Source organism: Epargyreus clarus, unplaced genomic scaffold, assembly GCF_041222505.1.
Source record: "Epargyreus clarus isolate Ecla_fem2 unplaced genomic scaffold, WU_Ecla_fem_2.2 ptg000027l, whole genome shotgun sequence".
Taxonomy (NCBI): domain Eukaryota; kingdom Metazoa; phylum Arthropoda; class Insecta; order Lepidoptera; family Hesperiidae; genus Epargyreus; species Epargyreus clarus.
This window is the reverse complement of record NW_027332234.1, coordinates 1933029-1951099: the sequence shown is the minus strand read 5'-3', so window position 1 is coordinate 1951099 and position 18071 is coordinate 1933029. Positions and strand designations below refer to the sequence as shown.

The 18071-nt window shown below is 35.2% G+C and overlaps 1 protein-coding gene across 2 annotated transcripts in view; it reads right to left on the bottom strand.

The window, feature by feature from the left end:
• LOC140753675 (sialin) overlaps window positions 1-18071 on the bottom strand; it is a 56771-nt gene that overhangs the window by 24405 nt on the left and 14295 nt on the right. Inside the window, exons 3-5 of one of the 2 annotated variants that reach the window (XM_073088402.1) lie at window positions 8344-8516; window positions 6789-6922; window positions 2064-2266 (exon numbers count right to left, since the gene is read on the bottom strand). In XM_073088402.1, coding sequence (XP_072944503.1) covers window positions 2064-2266; window positions 6789-6922; window positions 8344-8516 — 510 coding nt within the window. The remainder of the gene's footprint in view (window positions 1-2063; window positions 2267-6788; window positions 6923-8343; window positions 8517-18071) is intronic. The other variant, XM_073088403.1, reaches the window with a different exon arrangement.

Below are 18071 nucleotides of genomic sequence, written 5' to 3'. Positions count from 1 at the left end.
ACACCGGAAAAAAACTTCAAATACCACGGATTATCGGACTAAATAAGATTTTTTTTGCGCAGATCAGAATATCTTACTAAGTAATGCCTAACTAACTATATGAACCATTTTTTGCTATCATTCTCTCAAAAGCCTTTCAAGGTCGCCAGGTAAATAGGTCATATGCCAAAACAGACGAATTCCTAATAACATATACATTTTTATCGTCCTGAATTTGAAAAATTGTACGTCTTTACCTAATGAAGTTACAAAAATACGCAGGATATTAATGAACAACAATAAGAAAACCAGCCAATCAAGATGTAAAAAGAGGCCAAATAAATTATGGTCAAACCAGACCAATTAACCTTAATACCTTTCATTTCTTAAATGCCACTCCGAAAATAAAAAAGGAGTTCTGCAAAATTTGGTGTATTTTAATGCATCACAGATAGGACCAGATCATTTGCGTTTAAAATCTATCAACATTTATGCAAAATCTTACTCCATCTAATGAGGTTAACGTCTTGTATTCAAGGGATGACGGTCGTTTCAGTTTAATGGTGGGTAATAGTGGGCTATATAACACAGTAGGGCCAGGTTTATAAGGGTCTTTGGCAGGTACGGGCCCCAAAAAGGATTAGGTTTCGGAATTTCGAACGCTCGTAACCTTGCGGGCAACCGCAGTCGGTTAGTCAGTGTACCACGTGACTGCACATACGAAAATAACACCAGCCGCATTTCTCGGAACCGGTCGCCGGCTGCGCATGGCAACGTTGCGCAAGGTTAGCCGCGGTCGCGGGCGGCCAATGGGCGCGCGGCTCGGCCGTGACGTCAGCCACCACGCCTGCGCGCGCCTCCGCCGCCATGTTGGATCCGACGGTTCGCGCGTCGAATGATAACGTTTCAGTGCGCGCCGTGTTCATAAACTAGGGTTGTCGAGCGTTGTTGCTTTATTTTTAAATTCGAATATTAAATACGAAACTATAGATAAGTATAGATATCTCACCGCCTTGTAATTGAAGGTAGCCATTAAATGGCTTAAACTGTTAACAGTTCTGTCAGCCGTTTAATGGCTGTCATACTGTAATATACGCGGAACAATGCCGACGTGTGCAGTTAAGTGGTGCCAAAAACACGACATCGCGGAAAAAGTGCGAAGAAATATCGTTCATTTCATTTCATTCGTAAATAATCTAAAAACTACATTTTTTTATATTTTTCAAACAAGAAAATAGATGACAGTGAAAATTTCAATTGTCAATACTGGTAATTTTTTTCTGTTAGGAGTGAGTAATCTTTACTAATCTATGAACGAAACAAAACGAAAAATGTAACGTGATGTGTGCTTAATACTAACTATATTAATTTATTACTTACGCAAATAACAGAAAATAAAATCCAAGTAAAGTTTGTTGGGATGTTATAAAATACCTAGATTACTAAACGTAACGCTTTACGACTCGACAACAACGATTAGATTAGAGCAGATTATAACGAGAACCCTATTCATAGAATGTTCTTACCATAATTGTAGACAATGAAAAATAATCTGCGGTCAAGGCAATTTTATGAATGTTACTGCGCCTTATTCGATCGGTTAATTAAATCGTTAGCGTGACACCCCGTGTTTACTATTATGAGTTCCTTAAATATTTTGCGTCTACCAATCTTTATTTATACTATAGCAAGGCCGTGTCATGCTTTAAATAGAAATGATGCTGAATGCCCATTTGTTTATATTGAAACAACATTCAGTCATTGATCTTTGTCTAACGTTAATATACGTTAACCTTTAAGTTGGTAACAATCAATTATGGCCGTTTTATTGTTATTTTGTACGGCCTTAATTTTCTGAAGCAAGGTAACCGTTTCACTGGCGATAAGAATTATAAATTGATTTTTCAGTTTAGAGGACACACTAAATCAGTGGTGTTTTGTTATTAAATATTTCTTTTCTATCAAAATTAGATTGTCCATTCTTTCATGGTACATCAGTATTACTACTTTAATTCTTCTAGTTGATCTTGTTCACTCTTAATCAAACTTAATATATATTATTTATAATTAAGCAGTTAACTTACCCATCATGTTAGACATGAACTTGGATCTGTCCATCGGCGGGATCCATTTGGACGCCATGGGCAAGATAGCAGGCCACGTCGCTCCCAGGAGGAAACCAAGGACCACTCGCAGCGCCACCACCCAGCCGAACCCTGCTGCAGCTGCTCCAGGAGTCAGCAGCGTTAACACACTGGCCAGGAGAGTGCTGTAGCCGAATACTCGCCTGGAAATTAATTTATCTTTCAAATCTACTCTAACAGTAACCCAATTTTCTTAAAACGTTGAAGAACATATGGAAAGTCGTGACTGCATTAATGTGCAATGAAAATTTGATGTAACTTTTTACTTAATACTTTTGTATTATAAAGCATAACAAAGAAGAAACGCTGATAACATAAACTATACTTATAATTTTAACCTTACATCCAGTAACCTTATCGCTAAAGAAATTAGTTTCGAGCCACTAAAGGTAGAAGAATAAAAATCATAACGTAATAAATAGAACAGTTATGTGGCAAATGCATAGATTGTCAAGAAAAATGCTTATTTCAAAACGCAACTAATATCACGTTTATGTAGGAACGTTAACAACTCGTATCGTTAATTGCCACCCACATGGTCTCATGTGAAACGATCATGAAACATTTCACGTACCAACGCACAATAGTCAATAGCAATCGTAATTTTTTGCGAGCCTGCCCGCATTTACAATGTTGGAATGTTCCATATGACTTGAGATGAGTCACTGGCATACCTTACAAAGATGAAGAGGAATTATGACTAAGCAGAATTTCAATAACACTATAACATGCACACTTGTAACAATCCTAACGATAAACGTGAAACCACACCTACTACACCTCAACCTAATGATAAAGTGACAACTACATGAATTTTATGAACATGAACCCATAATATTTCTTCTGAGTTTTCTCTGTTATCAAGATAAAAAGTATAATTTCGTTCATTTAAGTTAGTATTGTTTTTTGTATAAGTTAATTATTTTTCTAATTTGTTTCATTCGTCTTAATAATTTGTCTTTCATTTTAATTTTTTGTCGATGGTTATGGTCATATTTGAAATACCTGTAAAATTTAAGTAGGTACAATGCCACATTATTCTTGAGTCGCTGCTTATTCAAAAACAATTTAATAGTGTAATGCATGATTTACTTTATCAGCTGGTGCATCGTGTCGCGTATCGTTTCAGACGTGATCCAACCGGTTTATGAATAATCGGGTGAGTAAGCCGGTATCTGGGACGGAATCCACTTCGAATCCAACTTGTTCAATCCCATTGGGTTTTTTGGATTGTTCAATTAAAATTGATGGGTTTTCGGAATTCAGTACATTATTAATTGAGTTTGTGTTTACACTAATAAATATTTATTCCTTATTCTTCCGCTAATTTGGCTAGTAATTCTACCTTTTCTGAATTTAATAATTATTCCATAACTTTAATTTTTGTTCCTAATATTTATTTATATCATTCTATTCTGTATTTTCTCCTTCCCATTGAAGACAATAAAACTTTAGTTAAATTATTTAACCAGCTGAAAGAGCTACATTTCACTGATTTCATGTCAGCTCCCGCAACACGAGGCATGTTTTCATACATTTTGTCACGCTTATTGAGATTCGCGTTTCCTTTTTATACGCCACCTGCTTCATTTACGTCTCAAAAGTCTTCCATAGACTTATCTAAAACAGTGTTAGCTGGCTAAATGTTTTTATGTATACCTACTTACTGTTACCATACCTGCTACCTACTACTTGTTACCATACCGTTAATTAATTCATTTGACAAGTTGGTATTGAAACACCATTAATTATAATTATTCTTTCGAGAATATTTTTTGCAGCCCTAGAAAAACATCATGACCTCATTCACCGTTACATCATAGGCCGAATGTGTCAGGCAACAAGTGACGCTACATAATTGCGATTTAAAACGATGGCAAGGACCAAAAGTAAGTAATAGTCCTCGTTGACTTCCACGACCCTTCCATTAACGGATTCTAGAAAGTTCATTGCTCAAATTGTTTCGAATGAAACGTCAGCCACAAATGACTATACATTATTATCGTCTCGTAGGTATACAAGCGTGTTCATTAAACGAATCGCATGTGGTGATTTTATAATCGTGTTGTAGTCATGTAGAGTTGGGTTTTTCTCGTCCTATGGATGTGCAAGCGAGTAACAGATTGAATCGAAGTGATTGGCAGCAACTTATTTTTATAAACATATATTTTTGTTGTTATTTTTTTTAAGGATAGGTCTTTTCGCCAACAGCTGGTAACTTCGCCGATACGATACCCTACCTTGTAGATAAATCTAACGCTAAGCAGAGAGCTTTTCAAGACTGATAGACGGAACTTAAAAGACGATGAATATTCTTATTTTTTGCATTTAAAACAGATTTTTATAATCCAATGTTTTATGACCTGTCATCGACACGGCGTCGGTAACGGTTGTGCGATTTCACGGCGCGGCGCCGGCGCGGTATATTTAATTGGCGGGCAGCGGGGCGGCACCGGCGCGGTAGGCGGATGAATAATCGGACACATAATTAATAATTATATCGATGTCGGACCGTCCGTTCCGTACCGGAAAGTGATTGCCGGTAATAAACATGTTAAATATATGTAAGGTGTTTTTGCGAAAGAAAAGCTGTTTCTTGACTGTCTTTTGTATGAATGGGAGAGAAAGGATTTATAAGCTATTGAAGCAAATGTGCAGTAGAAAGTATCTAGTTATCTAACACTGTTACTCTTATTTTATCACAATTGTTAGTAACAGTGAAAATGATAAATCGCTGAATAGCACTTCGATCAAAAATTAATTGCAAATGAACCAAGATCATAGTACAAAGATAAAAGGATTTTGGGAACCGAAGTACGGTTCTTCCGTTAAAATACAAAAACAATGAACAATTCCAGTTATATTTTCCTCAATGTCTGCGGGTTCAGCGCCCGACATAACGTTGCGAGCCTTCAATTTATTTAATCTGCAGATCTCATCCTGACAGATGCAATATGCCCAGCTGTCACAACTCACATACACTCCGTTATCCACGCCCTAATATATTGAATGAAATGCACATAATAACACCAGTGTGAACGGAATCCCTATAATATTATCATATTACCCGGTTCAGTAAACACGAACACCTTGAGATTGCAACGGATAAAGAGAATGATCGTGACGAGCGTTTACACTTTTTCAACAGCGATTTTAACTAGAATACACTAAGGAACGTGTGCGTTTTTAATGTGCGTTCACACACAGTTTCGTACTAGGATCATTAGCTCCCTTGCAAGTTTGAGATTTGCGCATCCTGAGATTTAAAGGCTGACCATCAATTGGTTTATATCCCTTGAGCAATAGTTGCTAAAGCATCTTGTCACCGATTTATTTCAAACACTACTTTACAAGGTCTTTTCATCTGATATACGATCACCTTTATTCTGTGACTGATTGTAACATAGATAACATTATTTATTTTTCTTGTGCAGATCGGCAAAATGGACCCCCTGAGCTCCAAGGTATGACGCTAAAAGCACACACATAATAGTCCAACAAATGAATTAGTTAAAAGGCCAAGGGCGCTGACTGCATTCTAAAGTTCTCTTGAACATCGCATCACAATCATCATCACAGAAAAAACCCATCCATATAAATAACCATAATCGCACAATAGACTCAATGTCTATTCACACGTATCACAAATACACCACACATCAGCGACAAAATACCAGTAAGCATTGGTTACGTAGTGGCTGTGTTGTAACATAACGTGTCTTTGCTTAGTAGCCAGCAAAGATGCTCTCAAGCATGATGTCACATGTATTTATGTTGCAATTATCGTTAACCTATTATTAGCTCACTGCTGGACACTGGTCTCACAGAGAGAGAAGGGTTAGGCCAGAGTCCACCACGTTGATAAACTGCGAATTGGTGCACAGTTCATATTTTTGTATCAACCACTAGGCTATCACTTTTTTAGCTGTGGTTGCGATATGATATAGTCCGCACTTAATTTGGACGGCAACGTAATATGTTCCGTGTGAATAAACCTATACGCATTTACATCATTATAAATTTGCACCGCCCACGTTGCGTTGTTTGTACGTGTGAACAGACCTAACATAGCAACTGCATTTGCAACAATGTGCAATCCAATCGGGCGGGTAGCAACTGGAATGAATGCATATCAACAAAATGCCTATTGTAAGCCGGAATCAGAGGCACGATTGTACTCGTAAATCGAATATATTGTCGGGTGACGCAGTAATATGTATTATTTGCAAATTGCGGCACATACATTAAAATACCTTACATTACAGGACAAATAACGTTTGAACAATACTACCGATATAATTGTGTATCTATTCGCTTATATAATGTAGCGATTTACCTAAAATATCTTCGGTAATAATGGTGTATTTGTAGCTTTGTGGTATTGGATTTCGTAATTAATTTTCCTGTGATATCTCTTAACAGTATAATTATATTCATACGCCAGTTTTTTTCTGTCTTTTAACCGATTTTTTTATTTGATAACTATTAACAAGTTTAAATTTAGTTTAAAGATAAAATTAAATAAAAATCAACATATCTCTAAAATTTTAAAGAGATTCTACTCTAACATTGACCTCCTCGTGAAAACTATTAAGTTTATTTTGAAGATATCATTCAAAACCAAATTAGTAGTCACTTAATAAGTATAGTGATTATTAGCCTCACCTGGCACCGATGACCTCTGCTAGACGGCCACCAGGCAGCTCTGTGAGGACATAACCCCAGAAGAAGCAGCCTAGCAGCAGATTCTTCTGCTTCGTGTCCCAGTGGTATCGCGTCTGTTCTATGTGCTCTGGATGCTGTATACAATAAACATATTTATAATCTTACACAAACAAACAAACCAACCTATAGTACGACTCCGGCAGCACCACCGCCACAGCTTTTCTCCCTAATAACAGTAATGTTAACCGCTGCTGTGTTTTGGTACGAAGGGAGACACTTTTCAGAGGCATACCAGCTTGGACCTTAGAGGAAGCGGCGCATCTGTGACCGACCTCAGGTAGAAATCTAAACTTATCTGGAGTTGATTAAAGAAGTCCATGGGTGGTAGTAGTCACTTATCATTAGGTGGACTGCATTCTCGTCTGCTACAACTACATATAAAAAGCATATGCATACAGCTACACTATATTTTTAAACATGACATGCAGACCTAAAAGATTTCTATACAACTTATAATACGAAATCCTTACTTATTATAATACGGTAATTATCTAGCTAGATGCAACAACGTACATGTAACTAGGAATTATAATATTAACACGATTTAGTCACAAGATAAGAGTATGAGTCATGTTCATTCATGTTACATGTAAGGATTTGCGCAACTTGTCGGATGACTAATGAAAATTACATATTATCATGTAATTGAGGTTAGGCGAGAAAAATTATCTTTCTCGTCGTCGACAACTAATCGGTTCCCACTGCTGGGCACGGTTCTTCTCTCAGAATTAAAAGATTTCACATACTCAAAACATACATAAAAGAAGCTCTCATACTTCTTTTTTAAGGTCTTTTAGATATATACAGGTTTCTAAACGATGTTTTCCTTCACCGTTCAAACAAGTGGTAATTACTTTCTAGTAAGCTAATAACTTTGGAAAATCGAAAATCGAGAGGCCGACCACTGAGACCACTCATCTTTCTTGTATTAAGTGTTATTTCATGTATCTTTATTTTTAATACCAACGCTCATATCTTAATCATAATAAATTAAACACGACTGATATATAACTTCCGTAACTGCAGATTTCTCGGAACTCACACAGACATTTGCATAAAGCCATAACTCGGCTCTTAAGACAACAGGAAACCTTGGAAGAGAATCTGCAGTATACAGAACGGATAAAGACCGTATGTAATAATTATGTAAAATGCAGAAAGATATTACGACATCTTACATGTAACTGATTCAAAAAAGCCTCTTATGAATGTCGGTATGACAAATATGACTATTCCCTTACACCCAATCAAACTAGAAGACCGCAGCACTTAACACTGCTGTTATTAGGTAGAAATAAGTGTATCAGTAGTGCCTCCGGATTGAACTACAAAACTAATTACAAAGGGTTCTACCAACTTCAGAATACTACTACTAGGTACTATACAACTGTCACAATTACATATAAAAGAACTTAAATATACTTTAGCACCGTTTGCCTAGGTTATGTTATCTTTCTCTAATAATATCTACCTACTGATCGTATCAGCAAAATACCTGCGTAACATTCATAGATCCACTGACATTGGCAAGGGTTGTGGCGGTGGCGTTATCTTTGGCGTCGTAGATCATCTCCACGATGGCGATGGTGAAGTTGACGCGCAGCGCGTAGTTCAACATGAAGCCCAACAGCACCATGATGTTCAGCACTTGGACGCATGTCAGACATCCTGCAAGAAGAACTGTGGTTAATAACCTGCTTAAGTATAAACAATAAGTAGTTACCAGTAAAACAAATTAGTGAATACAAAAACAAACCGACTGCCAGAAATTATATTACTCCCTCAATTTAGACGAATCCATCGACAGCTCATGTTTTAATGTTCGTTAAGCCGTTTAAACCGTAGGGTATTCCAAATAATGAGCAAATCCTTATACTCTGCATTCGGAACAGATAATATGTAGGTGCTGAAAGCAATATCATAAGTTAATAAAAATCAACAAGAACAAGCTCGCCCCGCTTAAAGTTCTTAATGGCCGATCTGCTGACGCTAGTGCCCTACATAATCATGTCATAAAATAAAATTTGAATTTACAACCGGCATCAAATGCGACAGAGTTATTATTGTAATATAATTGTTCAAACTTTAAAAGATATTTAATATTCAAATAAACGAAATAAGTGGAACATAGGTAACTGAAATTTGGAATCAAGTAACATAATTCCACCATATTTTTAAAGGACTTCTGTGTACAACCAAATGTACCTAAATCAAAGAAAATTCGACATATAAACTACTGTAGAAAATTATAAATTCTTAAATGTTAGAGATGGAGGAAGTATCTCACCACACAAAACAATACTACCAAGTAGTAAACATCAAAAACAGAAGGATATTGTGCTCCACTACACACAAGCAGTGTTCTGATACGTGAACGACAGCTGCCGGCTTGCGTGCTCATCCGGGGCTTCCGTTGTACGAATGTATCGTGTTTCTGCGGCTGGTACACACTTCTGTTATTCTGTTCCAGTTAAACACACCACTGACTTGATGTCTGTTTCAGATCCTATCAATTTATTTGATGTCATTTGATTTAACAACGTTATTTACAGAATCTGCTCTTTTCATTGCCTATATTTTCAATAAGTGTATTTAGAAACTTAGATATATTTTTAAAAGACCGCTATACCTATTTACATCGCCTTTAACGTAACTAATCCAAGGTGTAATTATATTTCATCGTATATGATTAATGATATTGCATTGGCCCTAGTTTATTTTACTTTTTGTTTATTTTAAGCACGGACACGTGCGAAAAACACGTGAATATCTTTCCAAAAAAATGACAGCGAGTGCATGTGCCAAGTAGCCAACAATTTCACATGTTCGCTTCTTGTAAACATCTAGGCAAGTTCCGTTTCTCACGACGATTTTCCTGTTTTATTTCGACGGCGACGGTTCTGGTGTTATTTGCTAGGATTGGCCAATAAGTGACACAAGCGAAGACTGGTACTAGGCAGAAGTACGTGTGGCATCTATGCAAGTGCACACTCTAGGCCGTCTGAGATCTCATCATACGCGTAAAATTGCGTTCTAACACAACCCTAAAGTATTTAAAATGTTTCTTTAACGATACATGAGAAAATTACACTACTAATTGAGGTCACGAAAACCATTAATATTGTACTCATACCAATTCGATATGAAACAGGAAAAGACAATAAAATTATTAGTACTCGTATGCCAATTATATGATGCGTTTTGAAAAAACTGGAAACAATTAGTGTATTAATTTATTATTGTTGTTGACAACATGTATGTGGTTCGCCTTGATCGAATTTTGTGAGGTAAATTTAACAATTACCAACTCGAAAGAATGCATGAAATACATAAAATCAAACAAGGCAACACATAAATAATTCAAAAGATCGACTTTGTACGTAAGATGATTGCTACACTTCAACAAATTTACCACCAACAGTCATTTTATATATATTATAGCAATCACCAAAATATTAATAAAGATATGTCCATGGCGCAATCAAAGCGACGCAAATATTTGCAATATCGAAAAACGTAAACACTATTTTTATCTGTGGTCGCGCGAACAAATCAGTCCACCAAAAATTTGCGTGGATCTGTGGGAACTCTCGCATAGTGCAGTGGCAACCTATTTGCAACCGGTCCGGATCGGAGCGCAATTATCATAAATTCATGGATTATTGTTGTTGTTACGTAACTATGGACCGGTCTCGTGAACGATAACGCATTTCAATACGAATGTGATACAAGGACAGAAATGTTAAACGCTTGAACGTTCCTTTTGAAACGAGAACGCAAACAACGAGTTCCCATATCGATAGCGTTTTTTAAAGTATTTATTGTAGACAAGTATATCTATGAAATGAAGAATTTTTTTCGCTTTTTTTCTAAGTAGAAAGGTAACCACTAGTATGATTACCTATATTTACGATTAAAATAATACTTATTACATAAAAATTAAATTATTACATTTTTTTCCTAATCACCTTTTTGAGAAAAATAATAATGATAATTTGAATTGGATGATTAAAAATCAAACCCAATAAAAAACTCATGTTAAAAGATTAGATTCAGTAAACATGAGAAATCCCTATTTCCGTATATACCAGAAACCTGAAGCAGAATAATAAATCTCAAAAGCTATTTCACTTTTAGATTTACCCGCTGTCAAGGTTATGTTAGAAAACAACATCTTACGTTTTCGTTTGAAAAAAAATTGGCAACGAATGCACCAACATTATTAACTTCAAACTAAAAATATCTTTAGGCGAGTGCGCTGGTATGATTACGTACCCGTACGCCCCCAATAGGCCCCCAGACACGATTTTTCATCATTACACAATTGTTTATTTCCAGGGTTATTTTTTATTTTCTTTTACCTAGAACACCTATAACATTTCCATAGATAATTCAACTGTAAAGACCCAAAGTCCAGTGATTGAAACTAAACCTAACCATCGGGAGATCCTACCTTCGAATCGCACTCACGCACCACACCACAGATTTTTCAAATTTATGTGCAAGTTAACTATCACGAAGAAGGTAACTTGAGGGAATCCCCCGCCCGAAACAACCATGGCCTAAATCCCTCACACTCTGGAGGAGACCCTGCACATCTGTGGGTTAGCTATGTGTTGATGACAAGCTGTAAAGAATAGTTATTTTAAACTGACAACTAATAAGAAATAAAACATTATCTATAATACCCTAAGAAACACGGAAATGGCCGCAAGTTATATCTCTAGTATTTCAATAACATGAAATTGACTCATAAAGTATAATTACATACGATAATTAATTTTCTCGGTAGACACGTGTTGTTAAGGACAACGAGACTTTATCGACAACCAGTAACAATATGTGAAGTATGTAATAATTATTTGAAATATATGAAGTTAGTTCCATTGTAAATATTATAAACAAACAATGGCATTTCTGTTTCAGATTGGGGTCATAATGGGGTTGGATGCAAATAAACAAAGTACTTCGTGATGGCTAATTTCTATATTTAGGTGGCTATAAAGTAGTATTTTTTAAAGAGAAGTTTTTTTTTAAATTAGGAAGCAACAAAAGAATCATTAAGAGTAAACAATAGTGAAGGGGGAATATACTGCTTAAAGTGTTTCCCTAATCAGCTAACTAATTAAATTAAAAGTGTCTTAAATAAGCTGTCACTCGTAAATCAATACAATTATCAAAAATGATATTAACAATAATCTGTTAAAAATTACACTTGGGAAGAAAGTACGTCCTTCATGACTTGGCCATCCTAATTACGTATGGAACATCAATAACATACCGAAAATTAGAAAACATTAACAATATTACCAAACCCTATTTAACTGATACATGAGACGAGATAAATTAAAGATAATACGTCACAGACTGATAACACGGAGGTGTGGCGAAGCGGTGCAACCATGTAAGTAATGAGATACAGATGTGGAGCATCGTTGTGGAAAGAACTCAGTGTTTAAACAGTAAACAATCCACGCGTCTACTCATCTAGACACACGGAGTGCTATACCAAATTCCAGGAACGTACGCATTTTTGTTTATCGGTTACTTTATGTAAAATTTAATCTGTAAAACAATAATGAGATAATGACATGGGTTTTATTCATCCCTTTTGACGTCTCGACTAATTTTTAAAATTTATGTTAAGTTACGGGTTTGGAAAAAAATGGGTGTTTGTGTAAAGAAATTCAGACATCTTTAACCAGTAACATAGATTACACCAAAATAGTTTAACTGTTTCCAACGGCCCATATAGACATAGAGACAAATGAATTCACTACATGTTTTTTGCCCTGCTTAACATACATTGCTGTCATTTTTATATCTCACAAAATCAATTGAATGTACCTACGAGTATACATGCAATAACTAATAACTTTACTTTAGTAATTCGCTAATAACTACGAGAAATGTCGTAACAATACCTAATAAATCTTGTTAAGCTTGACCATAAATACTAAACAATATATTTTATGTCTTAACTTCACCGTTTATGTGTAAAATAAACAATCAGTAAATAAAGAAATTAAATTATGTTTATCTGTCTAAACGTATTAATACTGCGATAACAACGTCATAATCGAGTAATAACGGTATCGGAACGTCACACGATGATGTACAATGATGTATCACAGTGTGGAAGATTACGTGCGTGGAAAGTTACGTGGATGTTTGAACTGCGTGTGCGGGTCACAACGAATGCGACCGTACGATACACGTATCGTTTTAAACGAAACCGTCGTATATGATTACTCGACTGCAAGGGTGATGTTTTTCGAACAAATGTATAAATTATGAATATATGTATGACTGTATGTATGCGAGTCTTATTTTTTGGCACACCCTACAGCCTCTCGAATGTTGACCGATTCTAACATAATATGAGTTGTCGTTGATTCGTCTAAATTGTTGGAGTGCCATAGGCTACAGTCAGTAATTTTAAATAGTCAATTTTTTGTTTTTATAGTTATAGCTTTTTATACCATAAAATATTTTCCGAGAAGATTTTTTCAGATTTGTTATTAAGGTTATATTAGGCTACCGTGTTATTTAATTATAATTCCTGTACGAATAAAATTGTGAGTGGTTTAAAACAACACAAATCGAATGATTATCATGCATATCAGAACAGGACAGTATTTCATGTCTCTTTTTTGCAAGATTGTGAATTATTTATAATGTTTCATATTGCTTTTTGATTCAAATATACGAATAATATTGTGATTTTATATGACATTTAGGACATTTTGGATGTCCCGTTTGGTGTCAAAATTAATGATCTTGTACATTTTAATCATTTAAAATTGAAACGACTTTATTAAAACTTTAAATAAAGTTTATGATATTTTTGATATAAATATTAAATACCATATTTAATATTATTTTGTACTTTCTGGAGAATTACGATAAAGCTTTACGTATCATGTTTATCTACTTTTAAAATATTAGTATTACCAACAACTGCTTTATGGTACCAAAATAAGATAGGTATAAAACCGGTGTTGGCAAAATTAGAAGATAAGTTTAAAGACGCTAAGTTAGTTAAACTAAGTCTTATGCCAGCTCAATGAACTTGCAGATAAAGGAGTGGTGCAGTACAACGTCACGTCTGTGCTATTTCAGAACGGGGACAATCCGTCTTCTCCGGAAATTCATACATAGCTGTAGGTTTCGCTAAATAAAAAGACATAATGTAAATTAGCACTTTAGTGTGGAGGCATTTGGTTACGTAGGTTTGTGACAGTTCATGGAAAATATAATTCGACAAAATGATTTCGTGACGTTACCAAAATTGTTTTCGTATTAGTTATGTATTGTATTGTTTTTGCTATATACCGTTATTAATATCTTAATTGTTAAAACAAGTTCTCCTAAGCTAGGCCAAAGTGATCGTAGTACATATATTAAGATAACAGTTAATATTACGTAGGTACTAAAATACAACCAGTCGAACATATTACAGGAGATGCATCATACACTAAATTAACAAATCACCATCATAAACAGGTGGTTGTTACTCCTGTTTAAGGAAAATGCCTCGACATACTAAATATGCATTGCCACACCCTTCAAACCAAAACAGAACAGCACTACTGTACTATACTACTATTATACTATATACTATAGAAATAATAGGTGCGGCGCTGATGCCCCGCGTGCAAACATCAAAGAGTTGTATTAGACATCAACTTAATAAAAAGCAAATATACTTCTTAGCACTTCGCTAGCACGAACGGAAAACTACTTTTATGTGAAGTGTAAAGTTGACTCGCAACAGTCGCAACGCATAGTTACTCAAGTGTGCTTCACATCCAATACTTTTAAATAACGATTATTATAAATCGTTTTAAACAGCAATTTTTAAAACATTATTATTTAAAAAAAAATCCTGTCATCGTATTATTAATTAAATACATATATTGAAGTCACAGTTTTTGAACTAGCAAGAGTACAGTCAAAATTCGATCTAGTGCTGTCTATAAAAAAATATTAATATACACTGTTTTAAATGTTATGTGTTACAAACATCACTCAAACGGAACTCTGTCTGTTCTCACTGCATTGAGATAATGCAATGAGACTAATTTTCTAGAAACTTGTTAAGTAGGTAGCCAATATTTGCCTAACAATATTACAATATAAAGTTTTACTAATTTTAACTAGCAAGATGCATTTATTTTATAAAAACACGTTATTACTATGATTTGACCATAAACTAAGATGAAATCATTTTTATTATAATATTTACGTGGTAAGTTTAAAGATCACGGAAGTCACGACAATCTAATAAAGTTGCAGGAACAGATTATCGTCATACGTTGAGCATATGTACAGCTCTCACGTCCAATCTAGACTCAATGTTACAGCCTTGCACTTGCTTTACAGCGTAGTAATAGCATAATCGAATTATGTTCTTGTATCTGGCTCTATTAAAACTAGCTGTTTGGAATGAAAAGTGAAATTTTCGCTATCAATTCGCATTTGACCAGCATGGTGGACTATGTGTTAAACACCTCTTGAGACTTGGACTATGTCCTAAACACCTTCTCTGAGAGAATTTTGGTCTTTCTCGCCACCTTTGCTAAAGACAAGTCTTCGCGAGGTAATCTTGATTTCGTTAACTTGATAACAGAAGCGAGCAAACCTACTGCCACATTCTTATTAATTACAGGATTTTTTATCCTTATTTTTTTATAATATAGGAGTAGGCTCGCAGTCCACCTGATGGTAAGTGGCTACTGCCTCCCATGAACGTCTGTAATCAGCCCCAGATAGGATTAGATATTTCTATGATATATATTGATATCTTGCACGCCCAATGTGGTAGAACATAAGATAATTGTTATAAATTTAAGATCCTTGTAAAATACTATGTTCTTGCAAATAAATGATTTGATTTGATTACCTGAGGTCGGCCACAGATGCGCCGCTACCCCTGAGGACTATATAGAACATAGCAGAAACTGCGAAATAATTAAATTCATTAAATTTTATCAATTCCGGAAAATCTGTCAGTCGGCGCAGTTAATTAACTATTAATGACTTGTGTTCCAATTAACGTATCTGAATCATTACGACGAGTTGAAACCTTGACCTAATGTTATTTATCTATTGGTAAATACATCTAGGCCTATACGTATACAGAAAAAATAGTTACGAATTTATACAATCAATTATTTCTATGTGTTACTGTGCTGCCATTGTAAGGTTTAATTAATTTACTTACATAAGAGCCTGTCCGAGTGCTAGTGTGTACCAAACTAGCGGAAAATCATATGAAAGGGATATATTATATGTTTTTTACAATTGGATGACAAATTGGCAATAGAATTAGTTTTTATTGCTTGAAAATCCTGTAACAATATCCCGAGGAAAATAGTATTTTGGTGATTATACTAAAAAGATCCAGAAGGTTAGACTAAGATATTTGTTATTAAATGGCTGGTGCAACAAATGAACTAATGTTAAGCAAGTGTTTCCCAAAGTGAGCGATAACGTCCCCTTATTTGAGTTAGAGGCATAGAAGAGCAGTAAATGATCAAAAAAATCAGGGGCATCCAGACTGTTGATTTGGGGACTGGCTGGTTGTTTTAGAATTTTCCTGTTTTTTGTAACGGCCTATTGCTTAAGTATAAAAATTGACAATTTTTGGTAGCGCTAAAAATAATTAATTTTCAATGTGAGCGTCAAACGAAATAAGTTTGAGAACCTCTATTATAAGCGGAAGGAAGTGAGTAATATTTAGAGGTTATTTCCATACGTTAAGTTATGAGTAATTGATAAACTGTTAAGAGTGTTTATATCACATTGACACATATACGAGCACTCGCCGTGAACTGAGAGCATTTCCTCATTTTACTTTTCACGCTTCAAGCCTACTTGCTACCTGTAAGGTTTCTTTATCAAAGAGAAGTTCCTCTTCGTCGATAACTGTATTGCAAGTGTTTTCGATATCAAAATAATTAATATTCTGTATAATTATGTCTGATTTCATTAGCAGTGTCATAAATACAGACATTCCAAAAAACTGATCGTAAAGACAAAAATAGGAATTTATTGCCCTTTTTAATGCCCCACTGTTGCAAAGGTCGTCGTCGTCGATCCTACTCAACAACACAAACTATTTTGTTAATAACAATTATTTTTTATTCGTATCAACTCTAACAGGTGGTAGAACCCTTTGTGGTTCGACTCCGGCAGCACCACCGCCACACCTATTTCTACCTAATAACAGCAGTGTTAGACGCTGCTGTGTTCCGGTTTGAAGGGTGTGGTAAGGGAGACAGACTTTTCCGAGGCGTTCCAGCTTAGTCCTCAGGGGTAGCGGCGCATCTGTGGCCGACCGCAGGTAGGAATATCTAATCCTATCTGGGGTTGATTACAGATGTCCATGGGCGGCAGTGGCCACTTACCATCAGGTGGACTGTATGCGCGTCTGCTACTACTATATTATAAAAAAAAAAAAACTTCTGAAATTAATTATTGTCATCATTGCAATTTTTACGAATTGTGCGCAACCAAAAATTAAACAGTTACAGACGATTATCATGTACCATATTGGCCATTCTACACACAATACCGGACACGAACATTACAAAAAGCAAACACTCCATTTAGCATTACTGGCACGCAGGCTTTATTGAAGCGTCTATTAAAGTTGGCTCAAAGCTTTTTCATTCCAACCTCGTATACAACTTGTCAAGATCAAAAATATATTATGTTTTTATTGTAATTCACTGTTGCTTGGTTTTTATTCGATTTTACTATTGTTCGTTAATTGAAGATCCGTTCTATTCACATTGATTGTAACAAAAAGTTTTCGACTTCGCTACGAAACGTGCAATTTAAGATGAATGGCGTTTGTGAATGAATGAAAGTTTGGATCATTAAATACTACCTAATTGAAACGTTTCATTCACGGACACGTTTTATTTATAAGAATGCTGCTTTAAAAATCACTAGGTTTATGTAATATTGAGTCATTCACAATTTAGTTGTTTTTGCCGTTTTTGTTTTTTAGTTGTTTTGGATTTTTTCATAGTTGCAATTGTTGAATTTTATCAGTAAAAGATAATATAATATTTTAAGATTTGTTTCTTTAAAAACTTGAAATATTTGGCACAATATCATACGTCCTAATTTAGGTAACGGAAACGGTGACCAAAACTATCCCTTCCTTGTACTCCATAAGTCTTCTAGTCTCGACCGAGCTTTAGTCTCGCC